At 45.2% G+C, this 18,837-nt stretch overlaps 1 protein-coding gene across 3 annotated transcripts in view; it reads right to left on the bottom strand.

Moving 5' to 3' along the window:
• gripap1 (GRIP1 associated protein 1) overlaps positions 1–17,983 on the bottom strand; it is a 34,897-nt gene extending 16,914 nt beyond the window's left edge. Inside the window, exons 1-18 of one of the 3 annotated variants that reach the window (XM_079274069.1) lie at positions 17,847–17,983; positions 17,072–17,138; positions 16,861–16,922; positions 16,661–16,687; positions 16,339–16,446; positions 15,896–16,046; positions 15,001–15,140; positions 14,414–14,453; positions 12,076–12,236; positions 10,952–10,999; positions 10,403–10,434; positions 10,251–10,298; positions 9,911–10,010; positions 9,113–9,190; positions 7,755–7,847; positions 4,348–4,482; positions 3,998–4,093; positions 3,406–3,516 (exon numbers count right to left, since the gene is read on the bottom strand). In XM_079274069.1, coding sequence (XP_079130195.1) covers positions 3,406–3,516; positions 3,998–4,093; positions 4,348–4,482; positions 7,755–7,847; positions 9,113–9,190; positions 9,911–10,010; positions 10,251–10,298; positions 10,403–10,434; positions 10,952–10,999; positions 12,076–12,236; positions 14,414–14,453; positions 15,001–15,140; positions 15,896–16,046; positions 16,339–16,446; positions 16,661–16,687; positions 16,861–16,922; positions 17,072–17,138; positions 17,847–17,894 — 1,545 coding nt within the window. In that variant the 5' untranslated portion in view covers positions 17,895–17,983. The remainder of the gene's footprint in view (positions 1–3,405; positions 3,517–3,997; positions 4,094–4,347; positions 4,483–7,754; positions 7,848–9,112; positions 9,191–9,910; positions 10,011–10,250; positions 10,299–10,402; positions 10,435–10,951; positions 11,000–12,075; positions 12,237–14,413; positions 14,454–15,000; positions 15,141–15,895; positions 16,047–16,338; positions 16,447–16,660; positions 16,688–16,860; positions 16,923–17,071; positions 17,139–17,846) is intronic. The other 2 variants (XM_079274070.1, XM_079274071.1) reach the window with 2 other exon arrangements.
• Between the last annotated feature and the right edge of the window lie 854 nt (positions 17,984–18,837).

The following is an 18,837-nucleotide window of genomic DNA, read 5'->3' as shown; positions in this document are numbered from 1 at the left end:
CCCCTGGGTTAAACACTCGGGGTTGGGTTCCCCGGTTGTACACGCGGGCTTGGGCCGCCTGTGCCTCGGCCATGTGTTCTCGGACGATGGGCCAGAGGGATGCCATCCTCACCCTCATCTCCTCGACGTGGTCCACCATGGTGCGGTAGGGGGAGGGTTGGTGTTCCCAGGCTTCTTTGGCCAGGTCGAGTAGCCCCCGGGGTCGTCGACCGTACAGGAGCTCGAAGGGCGAGAATCCGGTAGATGCCTGGGGCACCTCTCTGATGGAGAACATCAGGAAGGGTAGCAGTTGGTCCCAATTCTTCCCGTCCTGGTCCATGGTTTTTTTCAACATTTTCTTCAGTGTCTGGTTGAATCGTTCTACTAGTCCGTCCGTTTGGGGGTGATACACCGACGTCCTCAGTTGGGTCACCTTCAGCATGCCACACAGATCCTTCATGATCCTAGACATGAACGGGGTTCCTTGGTCGGTGAGAATCTCCTCCGGTATTCCGACCCTGGAAAACAACATCACCAGCTCCCTTGCAATGCCCTTGGTGGCCATAGAGCGTAGGGGAATGGCTTCGGGATACCGGGTGGCGTAATCCACTATCACCAGGATGTACCTGTGTCCCCGGTTGGTCTTGGGTAGGGGCCCCACTAGGTCCATCCCGATCCTGCTGAAGGGGACGGTGATGATCGGCAGGGGCACCAGCGGGTTTCTGTGATGGGGTTGTGGGGCCACTTGTTGACATTCGGGGCAGCTCCGGCAGTAATCCTCCACGGCTTTTTTTATTCCGGGCCAGTGGAACCTGGCCCTCACCCTTTCCAGGGTTTTCTCCACTCCTAGATGGGCACCTAAGATATGGGAGTGGGCTAACTGGAGGACAGAGGGTATGAAAGGACGTGGTACCAGTAACAACCTGAGGGGGGCCCCGTCCTTTATTACTACCTGGTAGAGGAGCCCGTTATAAATGGAGAAATGTGTGGGAGGGAGGTCTCTTACCCCGTCCAGTGGTCGTCCGTCTACGGCGGCCACCTGCCGAAGGGCGTGGGCTAGGTTGGGGTCCTCCAACTGGGCCGTCCCAAACCTCCCTGTGAGGGGCCCGGGTAAGATGGGCTCCTCCGGGTCCTGGGGGAACAGCCCGGCCAGCTCCTCTTCTTCGAGGGAGGGGGTATCTGCCTCCTCGGGGATGGGTGGCGCCTCTCCTTCGGGCTCACTGGGGCTGGAGGGTCCGTCGTTCTCGACGGCTGTGGCATATACGTCCTCGGGGTTGGGTTGGGTGGCCTCCACCAACGCCCGGGCCACGGCACTGGCGACTCCTTCCGATAGGGGATCGGTGGAGATCTCCTCCCCCAGCCCACAGATGGCTTTCTTCTTGGACTTTCGGTGAGGGGTCGTACCTGGTTTCACCACCAGGCTGCGCCACAGCTCCTGGAACACGGGCAGGTCTCGGCCGACCAGCACCTCTACGGGGAGTCCTTCCACTACTCCTGCAGTGCCGACGTATCTACCCCTCGTCGTGTATATTTCGAGGGCGGTGGTGGGGTATTCGCGGGTCTCCCCATGGATGCACGTGACCGCTCGGGTGCCGGTTAGGAGCGGGTACTGAGCAAACGTAGGTCTCACCAAGGTAATCGCGCTCCCGGAATCCACCATCGCGGAGGCGTCGCGGCCGTTTACTTTGACCGGGGTGAGGGGCATGAGGTCCTCGTGAGTGGCCCAGCATCCGGTAATCAGTCCGCATGGGCGACTCCCCTCACTGGCCGTGGTCATGGGTGCGTCCTGGCGGTGAGGACATTCCCATGCGATGTGCCCGATCTCGCCGCAGTGGTAGCACCTCCTCTCTTCCGGTCCACCCGCCGGCCGACGTCGGGGAAAGCCTGGGGGAAAGGAGGGAGACACATAGGTAGTTTCCTCCGTTCTCATCTTTTCTTTGCGGGTGGACCCCTCCACTTTCGGGTTTCTTCCCCCACGCACTAACGCTTGTGCTGCGTGGTAACCCTCCATGATCTCTACCAGTTCCTCGAGGTTGCGGGGGTTTCTCTGGCCGGCCAATTTTTTTGCCTCATACGGGAGGGATCTGAGGAATTTGTCCATGACGACACGATCGGTGGGCGACACCTCGGTGGGCTCTGCGTGCAGCCAGGCCGTCGTAATCCTCTTGATCTCATGCATCTGGGCTCGCGGAGAAAGGGAGGTGTCATATGTCCATTCATGAAATCGTTGTGCCTTTAGTACCAGCGTGACCCCGCATCGCTGTAACGCTTCCGCTTTCAACACCCGGAAGTCAACTTTTCCAGCGCGCTCTAAGTCCTGATACGTTACTTGCGTTTCGTTGATCAAAAAGGGGGCTATCAACTCAGCCCAGTGCTCTTCTGGCCATTTTTCCCGGAGTGCCGTTGTCTGGAATATCTGAAAAAATATTTCCACATCGTCAGCTGCCGTCTGCTTGAGAAGGAAGCGCGCTGGGTTGGCTTTCTCCACGGTACGTTGCTCCTGTTGTGTCTGTAACATGCCCTTGATGTCGCTTTGCATCGCCTCCGCGCGTTCGGTTTGTACCGCCATATACTGCTCCATGTGTACTTGCTGTTGGTATTGTTGTTGCTGCTGTGCTTGGAGGATTTGCATTTGTACTTGCATGGCTTGTTCGTGGCGTTTTTGGGTTTCCTGGTTGCTAGCGATTAGCCCCGCTAGCAGCTCTTGAAATGGCACCGGGGTGGCCATGCTTACTGGGTTGGTCGGTCTATCGGTCAGTGTTGCCAGAACCGGACTGTGCCCACGTTCTCCACCAAATTGTGACAGCCCCCGGGGTGGCAAGGGGGTTTCACGACAACACGGACCAATAAACACAACCAGTCGGTAGATAAATGGTGCAAGTGAGGTTTTTACTGAAGATAGAGAGTGGATAGAGGTAGGATAGACACTCAACAATACACTGTCCGCTTTCCAGAGGGATGGTCGGGGTTCACTTCCACGGTTCGGTGCACAACGGGTATTCCTCATACGGTCCAGGGCGCGGGCAGGAGCAGGGTAGTCGTACAGGCAGGGGTCGGGAGCCGGGCGGGTAGTCAGACGTTCCAGGGTGATCAAGGGGTAAGCCAGTTGTCTCCAATGCGTTTGCTGTGTCTCCGTCTCTTTCCACTCCTACTCTCTCCTCGTTTCCTGTGTCCGGGGCCCTTTTATAGTCCCCTCCTCCTCCTCCGATAGGGTGTGGTCGCTCCCTCGGCTCTCCTCCTCAGGTGTTGCTTGTTTGGGCTGATGGTGGTTTGGCGCTCTTTTCCACTCCCTGACATGGGGCTCCGCCTCCATGTCCGGCAATATCGTCCCTCTACCACTTCTCCTCTGAGGTTGCCCCTCCGGCTGCCACAATATATATATTAACCCAGGATACAAGAACTAAGATGTGATGAGGAATCTCTCACCTCCTTCTCGTGCTGCAGCTTGAGGTCTGACAGCGCCTCCTTCTGGTCAGACTTCTCCTGGTTCAGCTGCATGGCCAAGTCATCTAACATGGTCTTCCTCTTCTCTGCTGTCTGTGCACACACACACACACACACCATAAACACACACCATAAACACACACACACCCACACACCATAAACATGTGTGTGTGTGTGTGTGTGTGTATACGTGGGCATGGTGCGTGTGTGTGTGTGCGTGTGTGTATACGTGGGCATGGTGTGTGTGTGTGTGTGCGTGTGTGTTTGTGTATACGTGGGCATGGTGTGTGTGTGTGTGTGTGTGTGTGTGTGTACGTGGGCATGGTGTGTGTGTGTGCGTGTGTGTATACGTGGGCATGGTGTGTGTGTGCGTGTGTGTTTGTGTATACGTCGGCATGGTGTGTGTGTGTGCGTGTGTGTATACGTGGGCATGGTGTGTGTGTGTGTGTGTGTGTGTGTGTGTGTATACGTGGGCATGGTGTGTGTGTGTGTGTGTGTGTGTGTGTATACGTGGGCATGGTGTGTGTGTGCGTGTGTGTTTGTGTACGTGGGCATGGTATGTGTGTGTGTGTACCTTCTTGGCCTCCTCCAGGTCTCTCAGCAGCTTCTCCTTCTCTTGTCCTTCTTCCGTTAACTGCTCCAACAACTTGCTGTTGGCAAAACTCGACTCCTGAAGGAGAGAAGAAGAAGTAAAGATCTCACTTCCCTTCTCACTACCTCCTTGTTTCCTTGTGTCCTCGTCCCCTCTCACTGAGGACACGAGGAAGAGACACATGGAAGAAGAAAAACTGAGGAAACGTTTTGTCAAATGAGACGTCATTCATTCTACACAGTAGCATCTGTATCACCTGTGTGGTGTTTATGTGTGTGTGTGTGTGTGTGTGTGTGTGTGTGTGTGTGTGTGTGTGTGTGTGTGTGTGTTACCTGCAGCTGGGAGTCCAGGTCGTCCCTCTGAGCCAACATGTTCTCCTGTTCAGCTCGTCTCTGCTGCAGCTCCAGCGTCAGCGCCTCCTGCTGCTCACGGAGGAGATTCATCTCCTGCGTCTTCACCGTCTGGATCTGCACCACGACAACGACAACAACAACGACTTAAGTTACTCATGTTTCTTTGTGTTTAAATGACCACCTGCTAGTGCAGAGTTGTGGTGATGGAGATGATTGATGGATTCATGGTTTTACTGATGGATTCATGGTATTACTGTGTTCACCAGAGCTCTACGATACCTCATATGAGTCGAGCCCAAACTATGAGTAGAGCCCAAACTATGAGTCGAGCCCAAACTATGAGTCGAGCCCAAACTATGAGTAGAGCCCAAACTATGAGTCGAGCCCAAACTATGAGTAGAGCCCAAACTATGAGTCGAGCCCAAACTATGAGTCGAGCCCAAACTATGAGTAGAGCCCAAACTATGAGTAGAGCCCAAACTATGAGTCGAGCCCAAACTATGAGTAGAGCCCAAACTATGAGTAGAGACCAAACTATGAGTAGAGACCAAACTATGAGTAGAGCCCAAACTATGAGTAGAGCCCAAACTATGAGTAGAGCCCAAACTATGAGTAGAGACCAAACTATGAGTAGAGACCAAACTATGAGTAGAGACCAAACTATGAGTAGAGCCCAAACTATGAGTAGAGACCAAACTATGAGTAGAGACCAAACTATGAGTCGAGCCCAAACTATGAGTCGAGACCAAACTATGAGTCGAGCCCAAACTATGAGTAGAGCCCAAACTATGAGTCGAGCCCAAACTATGAGTCGAGACCAAACTATGAGTAGAGCCCAAACTATGAGTCAAGCCCAAACTATGAGTCGAGCCCAAACTATGAGTCGAGCCCAAACTATGAGTAGAGACCAAACTATGAGTAGAGACCAAACTATGAGTAGAGACCAAACTATGAGTATCCATGTATGTGTATAATAAACCAGGTACAAACTACTCTGCTGTATTTACGTCTAGATGACGTTATGTTGAGTGTTGATGAGCTGCTACAATGTTAGCTTAGCATAGCACGATAGAACCAGACTCCATTCAGAAAACAAACATTTTAAAGGTTGTTTACTTATCGTCTTGAGGAGAGAACTAACAAAACATGAATTCAGACTTTTTACAAATCATCATCATCATCGTGTAGATATTTCAGCATCTTTTGTATCAGTTTATTGAGATCAAAGTAAAATCTGTGTATTTTGGTTCATACAGCTGAAGTAAACCAGCTGACTTGCGTCTCACTAGACACAGTGAGAACTCCTCCACATGATGTCATGAACCAGACAAGAAGGCGTTTAGTTCCTCTGGATCTCTGGGACTTCTACAACAAGTACTGAGCAGAGATACAGGTTCTTCCATGTTGATGCAGGAAATAAAGGGCTCAGTTGATAACGGCCTCCATGGAGTTAAGCCACGCCCCCTCTCCAGTGTGAATGAAGCGAATGAGGCGAATAAAAAAACGATTGATTCTACGAGTAACGTAGTAACATAGTATCAAGCAGATGAGAAGGACATGAATGACTCGGAGAACATACACAGGTTCTAGTTGAGGTTCTACCAGTTCTCTAGATGTCGGGTTACTGTTTAAGGACTGGCTCAGTTTAAGTTGAGTTTTAGGCATCATCAAATTAAAAACAGGTTGCATCTCACAAACTAGTTGTAGTTTAGTTCTCTCTAAATATTCAGGCGAAAGGCTGCATTCACGTCCAAAAAGGCCTCTGTGGACACGTAACATTACAGATGTGAAGCTGACGTAAAAGAGCTAACGTTAGCATGCTAACATCAGTTTAGAGTTAAAGAGGCAACATGACGTGAAACTTTAGAAATGCGATTTAATGATGAAGGTTTTAAAGCAAATTTGACAAAAGTGGCAGGTCACTGAGGCCTACATTGGTTTCAGACCATCAATCTAAGGTTAAGGTTCCAGACAAGGGTTCTAGGTTGGATCTGAGATATAATTACCTGTTCAAGAGTGCACAGATTAGTCCTCAGAGCTCGGTTCTCCTGCAAGATGGGGGTACAGGTCCAAACTGGGTAAGGTGTTCTAGAAAATTCTGTTTAGAATCCAAGCGTCTGAGTAGTGAAACATTAGGGGAAGCTAATGTTTTAGATGTAAAATGGGTTCTAGATAATATTCCTGAAAGACAGATTGCATAAATCCGTCAAATCAAGTCTAATACAACTTCTGTAGCAACGTATTTATTTTTTAAAACACTGTTGTACGGTTGGGGTTCGAGATGTAATGTTCTAGATGTACCCGTTTTATAGCAGCTAGCTTAGTTCACAGACCTTAAATCATGAGATATGTTCTCCAGATGTATTATCGGGTGTGAAGCATCTAGGTTCCAGCTATTTATATGCTGCACCTGTTCTAGGGTTACTGTGTTATTCTTTAAACCAATGGTCCAGCATTAAGGTTCTATATTCAACGTTGAGGTTGTAGATGACATTTTGTTATGGTTCTATGTAATGTTCTCCAGGTATATGTCCTGTTTATGGCAGCTGGGTTAGTCTACAGAACAGTGTTTGGGGATTAAACTACCGGATGATGTTCTCCAGGTGTATTACCTGTTCTAGAGCAGCCAAGTTAGTCCTTGGAGTAGACGTAGTGTTGTGGTTCTACGTGATGTTCTCTAGGTGTATTACCTGTTCGAGAGCAGCCAAGTTAGTCCTTGGAGTAGACGTAGTGTTATGGTTCTACGCGATGTTCTCTAGGTGTATTACCTGTTCTAGAGCAGCGAGGTTAGTCCTTGGAGTAGACATAGTGTTATGGTTCTACGTGATGTCCGCTCGGTGTGTTACCTATTCTAGAGCAGCGAGGTTAGTCCTTGGAGTAGACGTAGTGTACTGGTTCTACGTGATGTTCTCTAGGTGTATTACCTGTTCTCGAGCAGCTAAGTTAGTCCCTGGAGTAGACAGTGTTCTGGTTCTACGTGATGTTCTCTTGGTGTATTACCTGTTCTAGAGCAGCTAAGTTAGTCCCTGGAGTAGACAGTGTTCTGGTTCTACGTGATGTTCTCCAGGTGTATTCCCTGTTCTAGAGCAGCTAGGTTAGTCCTTGGAGTAGACGTAGTGTTATGGTTCTACGTGATGTTCTCTAGGTGTATTACCTGTTCTAGAGCAGCTAGGTTAGTCCTTGGAGTAGACATAGTGTTCTGGTTCTACGTGATGTTCTCCAGGTGTATTACCTGTTCTAGAGCAGCGAGGTTAGTCCTTGGAGTAGACAGTGTTATGGTTCTACGTGATGTTCTCCAGGTGTATTACCTGTTCTAGAGCAGCGAGGTTAGTCCTTGGAGTAGACATAGTGTTATGGTTCTACGTGATGTTCTCTCTGTGTATTACCTGTTCTAGAGCAGCTAGGTTTGTCCTCAGAGCATCGTTCTCCTGCAGGATGTTGTCCACCTGTTCCTGACTGATTGCACTCTGATTGGCTACCTGCAGTACCGACGCACCACAGGCAGGGGGCAGCAGATAGACCAGCCCAGAAAGACACCCGCAAAGAGTACCGGAAATAAAACAAACAAATACAAAAGGCAAGAAAAACAAAGAACGTGAACCAACCGAAGAAGATTGAGAACAGTACAGCCAAAATGACAAGAAGAAGAAAGAGCAGAGGACAAGAGCAGGATAAAGTCAGAAACACAGAGAGCAGCAGGCAGAAACACACCAGGCTTTAACTGCCAAAGTGACACTGAAAACATACATCTTCTTTTATCAGTGATTTATTTTACTTTTTGAATAAAGGGCTGCGCAATGTATCGCCATTACTCGATGAAACTTTGCACGGATCTTATTTTCCCCGACGCATCGACAAGAGTCAGTCTGATGGAACATCGATCACTCAGAGTCTCTGCATGAACAGCCGACCAACAACAGACTGTTCCTGATCAATTCATTAAAAACAAAAGGAAGATTTGGTTAAACAATAAACAATTATTGTCGGAGGAAAATATCACGGTTTCACAGTTTCTGCAACTATTAATCAGAATATTTGTAATATAACGAACTAGAGAAGTTTCTTTATCATCATCGACCGTGTCCAGTTAGTTCTATCGTGTAACGGTCATCATGCATAATGGGGTGGATGATCATCTTGAAGAGAGTGGAACATGTTCAGCTTTTCAACATCACGCTTTTATAAAACTAGACGTCCATCTTGTAAAAATGCTCCTACGCGTTTGATTTAAGGTGCTTTTTTTTCGACGGATTTAAAGCTGGAATGTTGGTTCCGTCTGACTTTTGTTTTTCCAGCTCTTCTTCTCAACACGTGACTGGATACTGTGCAGCCCTTGTGAATATAAATGAAGTTTTCATGACTGAATCACTTTGGCAGAGAAATATGTTCAAGTGAAAGAGCAGAGCAGGAAACCCTGAAGTCGTCAGTTTTTAGTTCCTCGTCTCTCACTCTGTTTCCTCGTCTCCTCCTCAGCCTTGTTGCGGAAAATGGGTTTTTCACACTTGTTTGGAGCCAATATTGCAGCTTCATGATGAACAAATGTGTGAGGAGAGAAAGAACACGCTGTCTGGATGTAAATGTACTTCACTACACTTAGTAGGACTACGTTGAGGGTCTTTCTTTCTCTTCAGATGTTTCCTTCTGTTAACGCCCTCTTCCTGTTTCCTGATTGTGTGTGTGTGTGTGTGTGTGTGTGTGTGTGTGTGTGTGTGTGTGTGTGTGTGTGTGTGTGTGTGTGTGTTACCTGATCCCTCAAGGTGTGCAGAGCCAGCTCATGTTCCTTCTCTTTGCTCTGCAGCTGCTCTCTCAGCTCGGCTGTTGTCTAAAAACACAAAACACACAACGTCAGTCACACTATTTCTTTGAGGTACTTGTACTTTAATTGAGCATCTATATTTCATACTACTTTATTACTTCTTATTCTTCACTGTATTTATCTGATATCTTCAGTTACTTGTCAGACTATGTGATTTCAGATTATTAATACGAGATCTAGTTTCTCTCTGATGACGCTACATCGTGCACAAGACATCTGTGTCGCAATCGGCAGTTGGAGAGCTAGTTAACGTTAGCGGTTAGCTGCTAGCAGCAGGTGGGCAGCACAGTGCTGCTTGGCTGAAAAACTAAGCTAACGGCTAACGCTAACAGAGGTTCCATTGAGTAATACTGTGATGCGTTCAAGCTCTTCAGTACGAATGAGTATTACGCGAAGGTAAATTATAACGATATCATGTTTAAATGTAGTAATTTACAAGATTAAAGTAAAGTTTTTGATGAGAAACTTGAATAAATCCAGTTGTTTGTTTACATAAATATAAAATAAATATAAATTGTGAATTATGAGCAGTTTAATTTTTTTGTTTTTAACTCGCTGGTGAGGAAATCTTTTTATTTTGAAATGATGATGAACACCTGATTGCATCAATAATTATAAGACAATTGTATAATATATAGTATTCTACATTATTATTATTAAGTACTTTGTGGTACTACTACTTTTACTTCAGTAATAGATCAGAGTACTTCTCGGTGTCACTGAGACCTGATTGGCTGCCACGACGTCCGACTGTAGTTTCTGGATGCGGATGTTCGTGGCCTTAAGCTCCTCCTCTTTTCTTTGGTTGATCTCATCGATCTTCGTCCTGCAGAGACGCAAACAACAAACAACAACACGTCAACATCTGATGTACAACACAACACACAGAGGCAGTAGTACCACGAGTTGCACATATTAGCTGTGAGGAGCATTAATGGTGTCAACAGTAGCATTATAATAAAGAGAGCAGCAGCTGTAATAGTATCAATAGTAGTATTACTCGTGGTAGTAGAAGTCACAGTATCAGTATCAGTAGTACTATTAGTAGTATCAGCAGAGTTCTGACCTGCTGTCGTTGTACAGAGCCTCCTTCTCTCCCTGCAGACGCTGAAAACTACAAAACAGAAACAAACTTGTTGTGAAGTTTCTACTTTAACTGGAACGTCTCACATCATCATGTACAAATACTCTGTTCTCATTATTCTGTAGATGTCTCACCTCTCCTGCTTCTTCTTTAACCTGTCAGACAGCTGGAGAGACAGACAGAGAGACAGACAGACAGACAGACAGACAGACAGACAGACAGACAGACAGACAGACAGACAGACAGACAGACAGACAGACAGACAGACAGACAGACAGACAGAGAGAGAGACAGAGAGAGACAGACAGACAGACAGAGAGAGACACACACAGAGAGAGAGACAGAGAGAGAGACAGACACAGAGAGAGACACAGAGAGAGAGAGAGAGAGAGACAGAGAGACAGACACAGAGAGAGAGAGAGACAGAGAGAGACACAGAGAGAGAGAGAGAGACAGAGCGAGAGAGACAGAGAGAGAGAGACAGACACAGAGAGAGACAGACACAGAGAGAGAGACAGACAGACAGAGAGACAGGAAATCATCATTAAATTATTATATATTTTATAAATATATTTATACTGAACAAACAATATTGACTCATTTAATGTTCAACAGTGTTTTTAAAAAGTTGTTCATAATCTTTAAAGTGATAAAATCCTTTCAGTCGATCAATAAAACTTTACCTTTGTAATCTCTTCCTGCAGTTTGGTGATTTCAGCCTGTTTGGACGCCTGAAGACAGACAGAGACAAACAGAGTCAACAGAACGAAACCTTTAAGAACAATAAACATGTTGCATGTAAAGTGTGTGTGTGGACCTCCAGCGTGTGGAGCCTCTCCCTCAGGTGTGTGTGTGTGTGTGTGTGTGTGTGTGTGGACCTCCAGCGTGTGGAGCCTGTCCCTCAGGTGTGTGTGTGTGTGTGTGTGGACCTCCAGCGTGTGGACCCTCTCCCTCAGGTGTGTGTGTGTGTGTGTGTGTACCTCCAGCGTGTGGACCCTCTCCCTCAGGTGTGTGTGTGTGTGTACCTCCAGCGTGTGGACCCTCTCCCTCAGGTGTGTGTGTGTGTGTGTGTGTACCTCCAGCGTGTGGACCCTCTCCCTCAGGTGTGTGTGTGTGTGTGTGTACCTCCAGCGTGTGGACCCTCTCCCTCAGGTGTGTGTGTGTGTACCTCCAGCGTGTGGAGCCTCTCCCTCAGGTGTGTGTGTGTGTGTGTACCTCCAGCGTGTGGACCCTCTCCCTCAGGTGTGTGTGTGTGTGTGTGGACCTCCAGCGTGTGGAGCCTGTCCCTCAGGTGTGTGTGTGTGTGTGTGTGGACCTCCAGCGTGTGGACCCTCTCCCTCAGGTGTGTGTGTGTGTGTGTGTGTACCTCCAGCGTGTGGACCCTCTCCCTCAGGTGTGTGTGTGTGTGTACCTCCAGCGTGTGGACCCTCTCCCTCAGGTGTGTGTGTGTGTGTGTGTGTACCTCCAGCGTGTGGACCCTCTCCCTCAGGTGTGTGTGTGTGTGTGTGTACCTCCAGCGTGTGGACCCTCTCCCTCAGGTGTGTGTGTGTGTACCTCCAGCGTGTGGAGCCTCTCCCTCAGGTGTGTGTGTGTGTGTGTACCTCCAGCGTGTGGAGCCTCTCCCTCAGGTGTGTGTGTGTGTGTACCTCCAGCGTGTGGACCCTCTCCCTCAGGTGTGTATGTGTGTGTGTGTGTGTACCTCCAGCGTGTGGACCCTCTCCCTCAGGTGTGTGTGTGTGTGTGTGTGTGTGTGTGTGTGTACCTCCAGCGTGTGGACCCTCTCCCTCAGGTGTGTGTGTGTGTGTACCTCCAGCGTGTGGACCCTCTCCCTCAGCAGCCTCTTCTCCTCCTGCTCCGTGTTCAGTTTCATCTCCATCTCTGGTCCAAAGCAGTGAGTTATTGGACAGAGAGCCGACCAGCCTATCGCTGCCTGCTTAGCTACAACCTCTACGCTCTTCTCTGACCGGCCTAAAGGGGGCGCCGCACACAGCAGGGGGGCAGTCTGTTAGGACAGACCCACACTAGACCGGCTCCTAGCGGACCACATCCCAGTCTGGGTGTTTGTTTGTTTTCTGGCTAAGCAGCAAAGTCAAACATCAACTGTGACGCGTTCACTGACGGCGTGTTCATCTCTACGCTGCAGCTTCTCTCATTCAGGTCGGTTTTAACGAATTGGTGGAACAAACCTTTGTTAGCCAAGTGAGACGATTCTGGTCTCGAGTGTTTATGACGGGTCAAATAAAAACCTGTAACTCCTGATTCCTTTCTTTTGGTTGTTGTAATACTCGTTTCAGCCACTAGAGGCAGAAGAGCACCACTAGCTCATGTTCTAAAGAGAACCAACAGCTTCATGGTTTCTTCTACACTATATGTATATATGTATAGATGTACTTTGTTTTACATATAGTATTTGTGGCTTTAAGGACCTTCTCTCAGACATCTGCTCTTCATTCGTTTAGACGAAGTGAAACCAGAGAATGACGTCATCACCGGCTGAGTTCACTGATACAAACATCGTCTACAGGTTTAAAGAGTCTTTACAGCTCTGTCAGGAAATACCTCATTCAGGAGCCTCAGCAGATAACAGATAATACATAACAGATAACAGATAATACATAACAGATAACAGATAATACATAACAGATAACAGATAATCGTTTATGTGCACTGGTCAGCTGGTAGTGTGTGTCTGTCCTCATCCAGCTAGCTGCTCTACACTTTAACAAAGCAAAGCTGCAACTTCACCGTCAGTTAGTCCTCAAATAAAAGACACAATCCACAGAAACACTCATTGATAAACACGTATTATGTCACACTGCTGGGTTTACGTGTGTTACATCGGTCACTAGGAGTACAAGTCAAAACCAGACTGGATCTTTATGTCTCTGTAATAATTGTCGGCATGCTTTAGATGAATCATGTAAATGGTAACAGCTTTAGAGGAACCTTGAGAGGAACCTTTAAGGAACCTTTAGAGGACCCTTGACAGGAACCTTTAAGGAACCTTTAGAGGAACCTTTAAGGAACCTTGAGAGGAACCTTTAGAGGAACCTTTAAGGAACCTTTAGAGGAACCTTGAGAGGAACCTTTAGAGGAACCTTGAGAGGGACCTTTAAGGAACCTTTAGAGGAACCTTGACAGGAACCTTTAAGGAACCTTTAGAGGAACCTTTAAGGAACCTTGAGAGGAACATTTAAGGAACCTTGAGAGGAACCTTTAAGGAACCTTGAGAGGAACCTTTAAGGAACCTTGAGAGGAACCTTTAGAGGAACCTTGAGAGGGACCTTTAAGGAACCTTTAGAGGAACCTTGACAGGAACCTTTAGAGGAACCTTTAAGGAACCTTGAGAGGAACCTTGAGAGGAACATTTAAGGAACCTTGAGAGGAACCTTTAGAGGAACCTTGAGAGGAACCTTTAGAGGAACCTTGAGAGGGACCTTTAAGGAACCTTGAGAGGAACCTTTAGAGGAACCTTTAAGGAACCTTGAGAGGAACATTTAAGGAACCTTGAGAGGAACCTTGAGAGGGACCTTTTGAGGAACCTTTAGAGGAACCTTGAGAGGAACCTTTAGAGGAACCTTTAGAGGGACCTTTAAGGAACCTTGAGAGGAACCTTTAGAGGAACCTTGAGAGGAACCTTTAAGGAACCTTGAGAGGAACCTTTAGAGGAACCTTGAGAGGGACCTTTAAGGAACCTTGAGAGGGACCTTTAAGGAACCTTGAGAGGAACCTTTAAGGAACCTTTAGAGGAACCTTGAGAGGAACCTTTAAGGAACCTTGAGAGGAACATTTAAGGAACCTTGAGAGGAACCTTGAGAGGAACCTTGAGAGGAACCTTTACTCTCGTCGTATTTCTGCAGGTTTAGAGGAAACAATCCTTCAGTGAATTCACCCGCAGTCAGCAGAAATCAGCTTCTAGTGACCTCTGGAGAAGAAGTCCTGTTTGTTTCTATGTGGAACTCAAAAGCTTCACTGGTCAACTGTAAAAGTATTTAAGTACTACGAAGTATTTCAGTATCACTGCTTGGAAATCAAGGAAGCTCAAACGCACACATTAAAGCAGGTGGAGGCTTTCAGTTTTACTCAGATCACGAGAGGACAGGAGTTCTCCTTTGAGTCGAATGAATGTGAACACATGAACTCACCATGAAGCTGCTTCTCTGAGAGTTCCAGCTGAGCCTCCGTCTGCAGACAGAGTTGAAAACACGTGAATAGAAACAATCAGGTGATTTTAAACAATCTCTAGAATACATGTTTCTGCTGTTCCTCCTCCAATCAGCTGCAGATTACATCCTGATTATAAGTCTCACACGTCTTCATCCGCCGTCTGCCTGCTCACATTAAAGTGATATTAACAGATAATCATGTTAAACACAACATAAGGAGCAGATATTAGTGATGGATATTTTTGTTTTTAATGTTCAACGCTCAATGTGAGGATTCCAAAGATTTAATCCAAACTAAAAACACTGAATAAATCACTGAACAAATAGAAGAATAATATTATGTTTCTTCTTTAAGTCATCAATGCTGCTACATCATCTACCGACGATCTCCAATAATCTCACTGTTGTTGTTCATTAAAGCCGTGAATAATAATACTCTGGACTCTAAACACGACATGAAGAACATGTTAAACATTTATTTATGGTTTTTAATCACATAACATGAAGATAAAAAGGAATGATATCTAAATAAATTACAAATAAATATTTGTTGAAGAGACTGTCACCTGTTCCAGTCTCTCATTGGCTCCCTCGGCTGCAGGCTCCGCCCCTCTCCCCGTGACATCAGAGACTCCGTTGGCGCCAGCCGAACCGCCCGTCTCCGTGGTAACGCTCTGGTTGGACTTGTCGTCGCGTTCCTGAAGGACTGAGGAGAGAAATCAGTCATCCATCTATCATCCCGATATCCATCAAACAATCCATCCATCAATCCATCCATCAATCCATCCATCCATCAAACAATCCATCAATCCATCCATCCATCCATCTATTTATCCATCCATCAATCAATCCATCCATCTATTTATCCATCCATCAATCCATCCATCTATTTATCCATCCATCAATCAATCCATCCATCTATTTATCCATCCATCAATCAATCCATCCATCAATCAATCCATCCATCAATCCATCCATCAATCCATCAATCCATCCATCAAACAATCCATCCATCTATGTATTGTTTTATGTATTTACTAAACACTGAACACACCTCAATAAAACTGATTTATCTGGAAATATTTGTGATAGTTACATTTTTAGACATTTTAATGTGGAAAAGTTAGAAATTGAACCTTTAAAAGGAAGAACGGGACAGCAACTAACTATTCTGTTATATATTCAAAATATATCAAATATATTAAGATTGTTTTATTTAACCAACAGTGCAAAACATATCAAATTGTTTACTGAGACAACGCGTTTTGTTTTTGGCTTTTTTTTGCTTGAAAAATTACAAAAAATAATAAATCAATCATCAAAATAGTTTCAGATGAAATGTTCTGTTCCTCAACTCATAAAGTGAATAGAAACACTGAGGAGGCATTTTACACCCGTTTGATTCTGTTCTTGAGCCTGAGGTGTGGTCACCTGCCCCACCGGCAGCCAATCACAGCTCACCTTTCATCTTCTTCTGGAGGGCGGAGTTTTCGGCCTGCAGGCGGAGCAGCTCTCCGTCTACGGGACTGGAGGCGGAGTTTGATGATGAAGCTCCTCCTCCTTCCTTCAGGCCCTGGTTCTCCTGTTCCAGCTGTTCGATCTGCGTACACAGCTGGAAACAAACGGGACAGAATTCACATCGTTTATCTCAGCCAAGAGATGTGAAAGGATGTTCATCTTTCCAACGGTCCTTGAACACATCATGTGTGACGAATGCTTCCGTCAGAAATCAAAGAAATGTAACTTGTTTTGTTATTAACTGTGTTCATTAACTCCACCAAAGACATGTTCTATTCTCTCCACTTCTAGTCGTGATGGTTCCGTTTCATAGAGATGAAGGACTTCATGTTGCAGTGTTCCTGAACGCACCACGTCAGGTAAACAGTGTACCAGGTGGGCGGTACCTTGGAGAGCTCCGTCATCAGCGTGCTGTTCTGTAGTCTGAAGTCTTCTTCTTGACTGTGAAGTTTACTCTGAAGCATCTCGTTCTCACCCAGCAGCGCCTCCACCTCCTGCAGCACGTTGAATGCACTCACTCTTCATTATCCGCTGATATATTTATTCACGAGTACACTCGAATTATAACACATCAAAGCAGGTATTTTGCATATAAATATAATAATGTGAAAAATACTGAAACTACAATTTAAAGTTTAAACTAAAATATTCTAGATAATGAAATTGAATAGAATATTAATTAGAAAGGAGAAGAGAATGAAAACTCACCTGAGCTTTCTTGCTCTTATTCAACGCCTGAAGAAAAACAAGTCAAAATAAAATCATTGAAATCAACTCAATATTTGATAAATATGAGTTAAATCTGAGAATTTAAAACATTAAGACATCAAACCTCAAAATGTAGGTGAAACTAATAATAATAATGATAATAATAATAACGATAATGATAATAATAAAGCATTGTTTACCTTCTGTGCTTTGATTAAATCTTTTTCCAGAACAACATTCTTCTGACGGAGAACGTTGAGCTCTGAAAACAAACACCATTATAAACAAACCGTCAGCGACATTAAGGATCAATTAATCATCAATTAATCACCAATATTCATCATGAATCATTAATATTCATCAAATCACGAAATAAAACGCAGCATCATCATCATCAAACAGGTGTTTTACCTGAGGAGTTCTTCCTGAGATCATCAGACAGCTGATAGTTCTGAGTGCGAAGCTCCAACAGCTGAGCCTGAGAACACACACGCGATGTTCTTATAGAATGTTAATGATATATAATCACCATGAATATGAAGCATTGATGTAGATTAAACTAACCCACAGGATCAATTACTTTCACTACATTTGTATACTTGTACTGCATTCTGTAAGGTTTAGAGTGCAGTACATCTACAGTGTGTATTCGTACTTTTACTGCAGTAACGGATCAGAGCACCTCTGTGGTATAAGTGACATACACAGAGTGTGTATCATGTGTACTTTTACTACTTAACTGTTCAGTAAACCTCTGTCTGTGAGCTCGTGACTCTGTCTCGTGGATGCTAACATGTTAGCTCACGGCTACAAACAAGTGTTAGCTTCAGGAAAGCTAACATGCTACATGGAACCATTTGTTTTTCCTCCTCAGAGGCTAAACTAAACTAAGCTAATCTGAGCCGCTAGCTATTGCGTGAGCTGTCGTTAACCTGTCAATCAAAGATGCCTCCATTAGTCTGTGATCAATCAGATCGATACATCCGATCAGAATCACGTGACATTACTGTTATATAGATATTATTATTACCGCAAACCACTGACTGCTAACGGTTAGCATGAGCGAGCTAACGTCGCTGTCAGTGATGCTGCACCTGACTGCAGCACCGACAGGTGTGTGTGTGTGTGACTGACAAACAAACACACACACACTGACAAAAACACCTGTCGGGTGTATGTATCTCACCTGCATCCGATGGAACTCCTCCTCTGACAGAGCCTGCGACATGGCCATGTTTACCTGAGCTACAGCTAGCTAGCAAGCTAAGCTAGCGGAGGAGGAGGGCAGCACAGAGGCGGAGACACGTGACAGAGCTCTCACTCTGACACTGTTTCCAGGAAACCAAGAAGAAGTATTCAGATTATTACTGCAGGAAATTATATCACACTGTGAGAATACGCCACTACACGAATCGTGTCCTGACTGTTATGTGTATATATATATACATATATATATATATATACATATACATATATATATATATACATATATATATATATACATATATATATGTATATATATATGTATGTATATATATATGTATGTATATATATATATATATATACATATATATATAATTATTATAATTATTATTATTTTTTTTTATTGTAGTTACTTCTATTGTTGTTGTTTTTACTTAAAGTGTCTTTGAGTACCTTTTAAAGCGCTATACAAATAAAATGTGTTATTGTTATTATCATAGTAAAAGTAGTGCATTCATAAATGTTCCTTCAGTAAAAGTGTGTCAGTATATTCAGTAAAATAAAGTGACTGTATCCAGGTATATATGTGTATTTATCCTATCAACAGGAAGTCCTGACCACTGGTCCACAGAGGAGAGGCTTTCATTTGTAAATGAGTTTATTTTACAATGTAAACAATGAAAATAAAAATTAACAAACATAACAGAGATAAATAAATGTCACAGGAATCCGCAGGAGGCTTATTTGAAGCCTCCTCCTTTGTAATATTAATATTTTACAATATCTTATGAATATGCATAAGGTATGACTACGTACAATATGATTGACAAGATGTGAAATATGAAATGAATGAATCAAAGTTCATTATATTCACAGCACTCACACGTGCAGGAATCTATTGTCGTGTTTCCTTGTTGTGTGTTTGATGCAGAAAGTGACTCTTTGTGCTTGTGATCAGTTTCTGAACCAGGAAC

The sequence above is a fragment of the Melanostigma gelatinosum genome (assembly GCF_949748355.1).
Source record: "Melanostigma gelatinosum genome assembly, chromosome: 8".
NCBI lineage: Eukaryota > Metazoa > Chordata > Actinopteri > Perciformes > Zoarcidae > Melanostigma > Melanostigma gelatinosum.
Note: the sequence above shows the minus strand (reverse complement) of the source record. Positions and strands in the feature narration are given on the sequence as shown.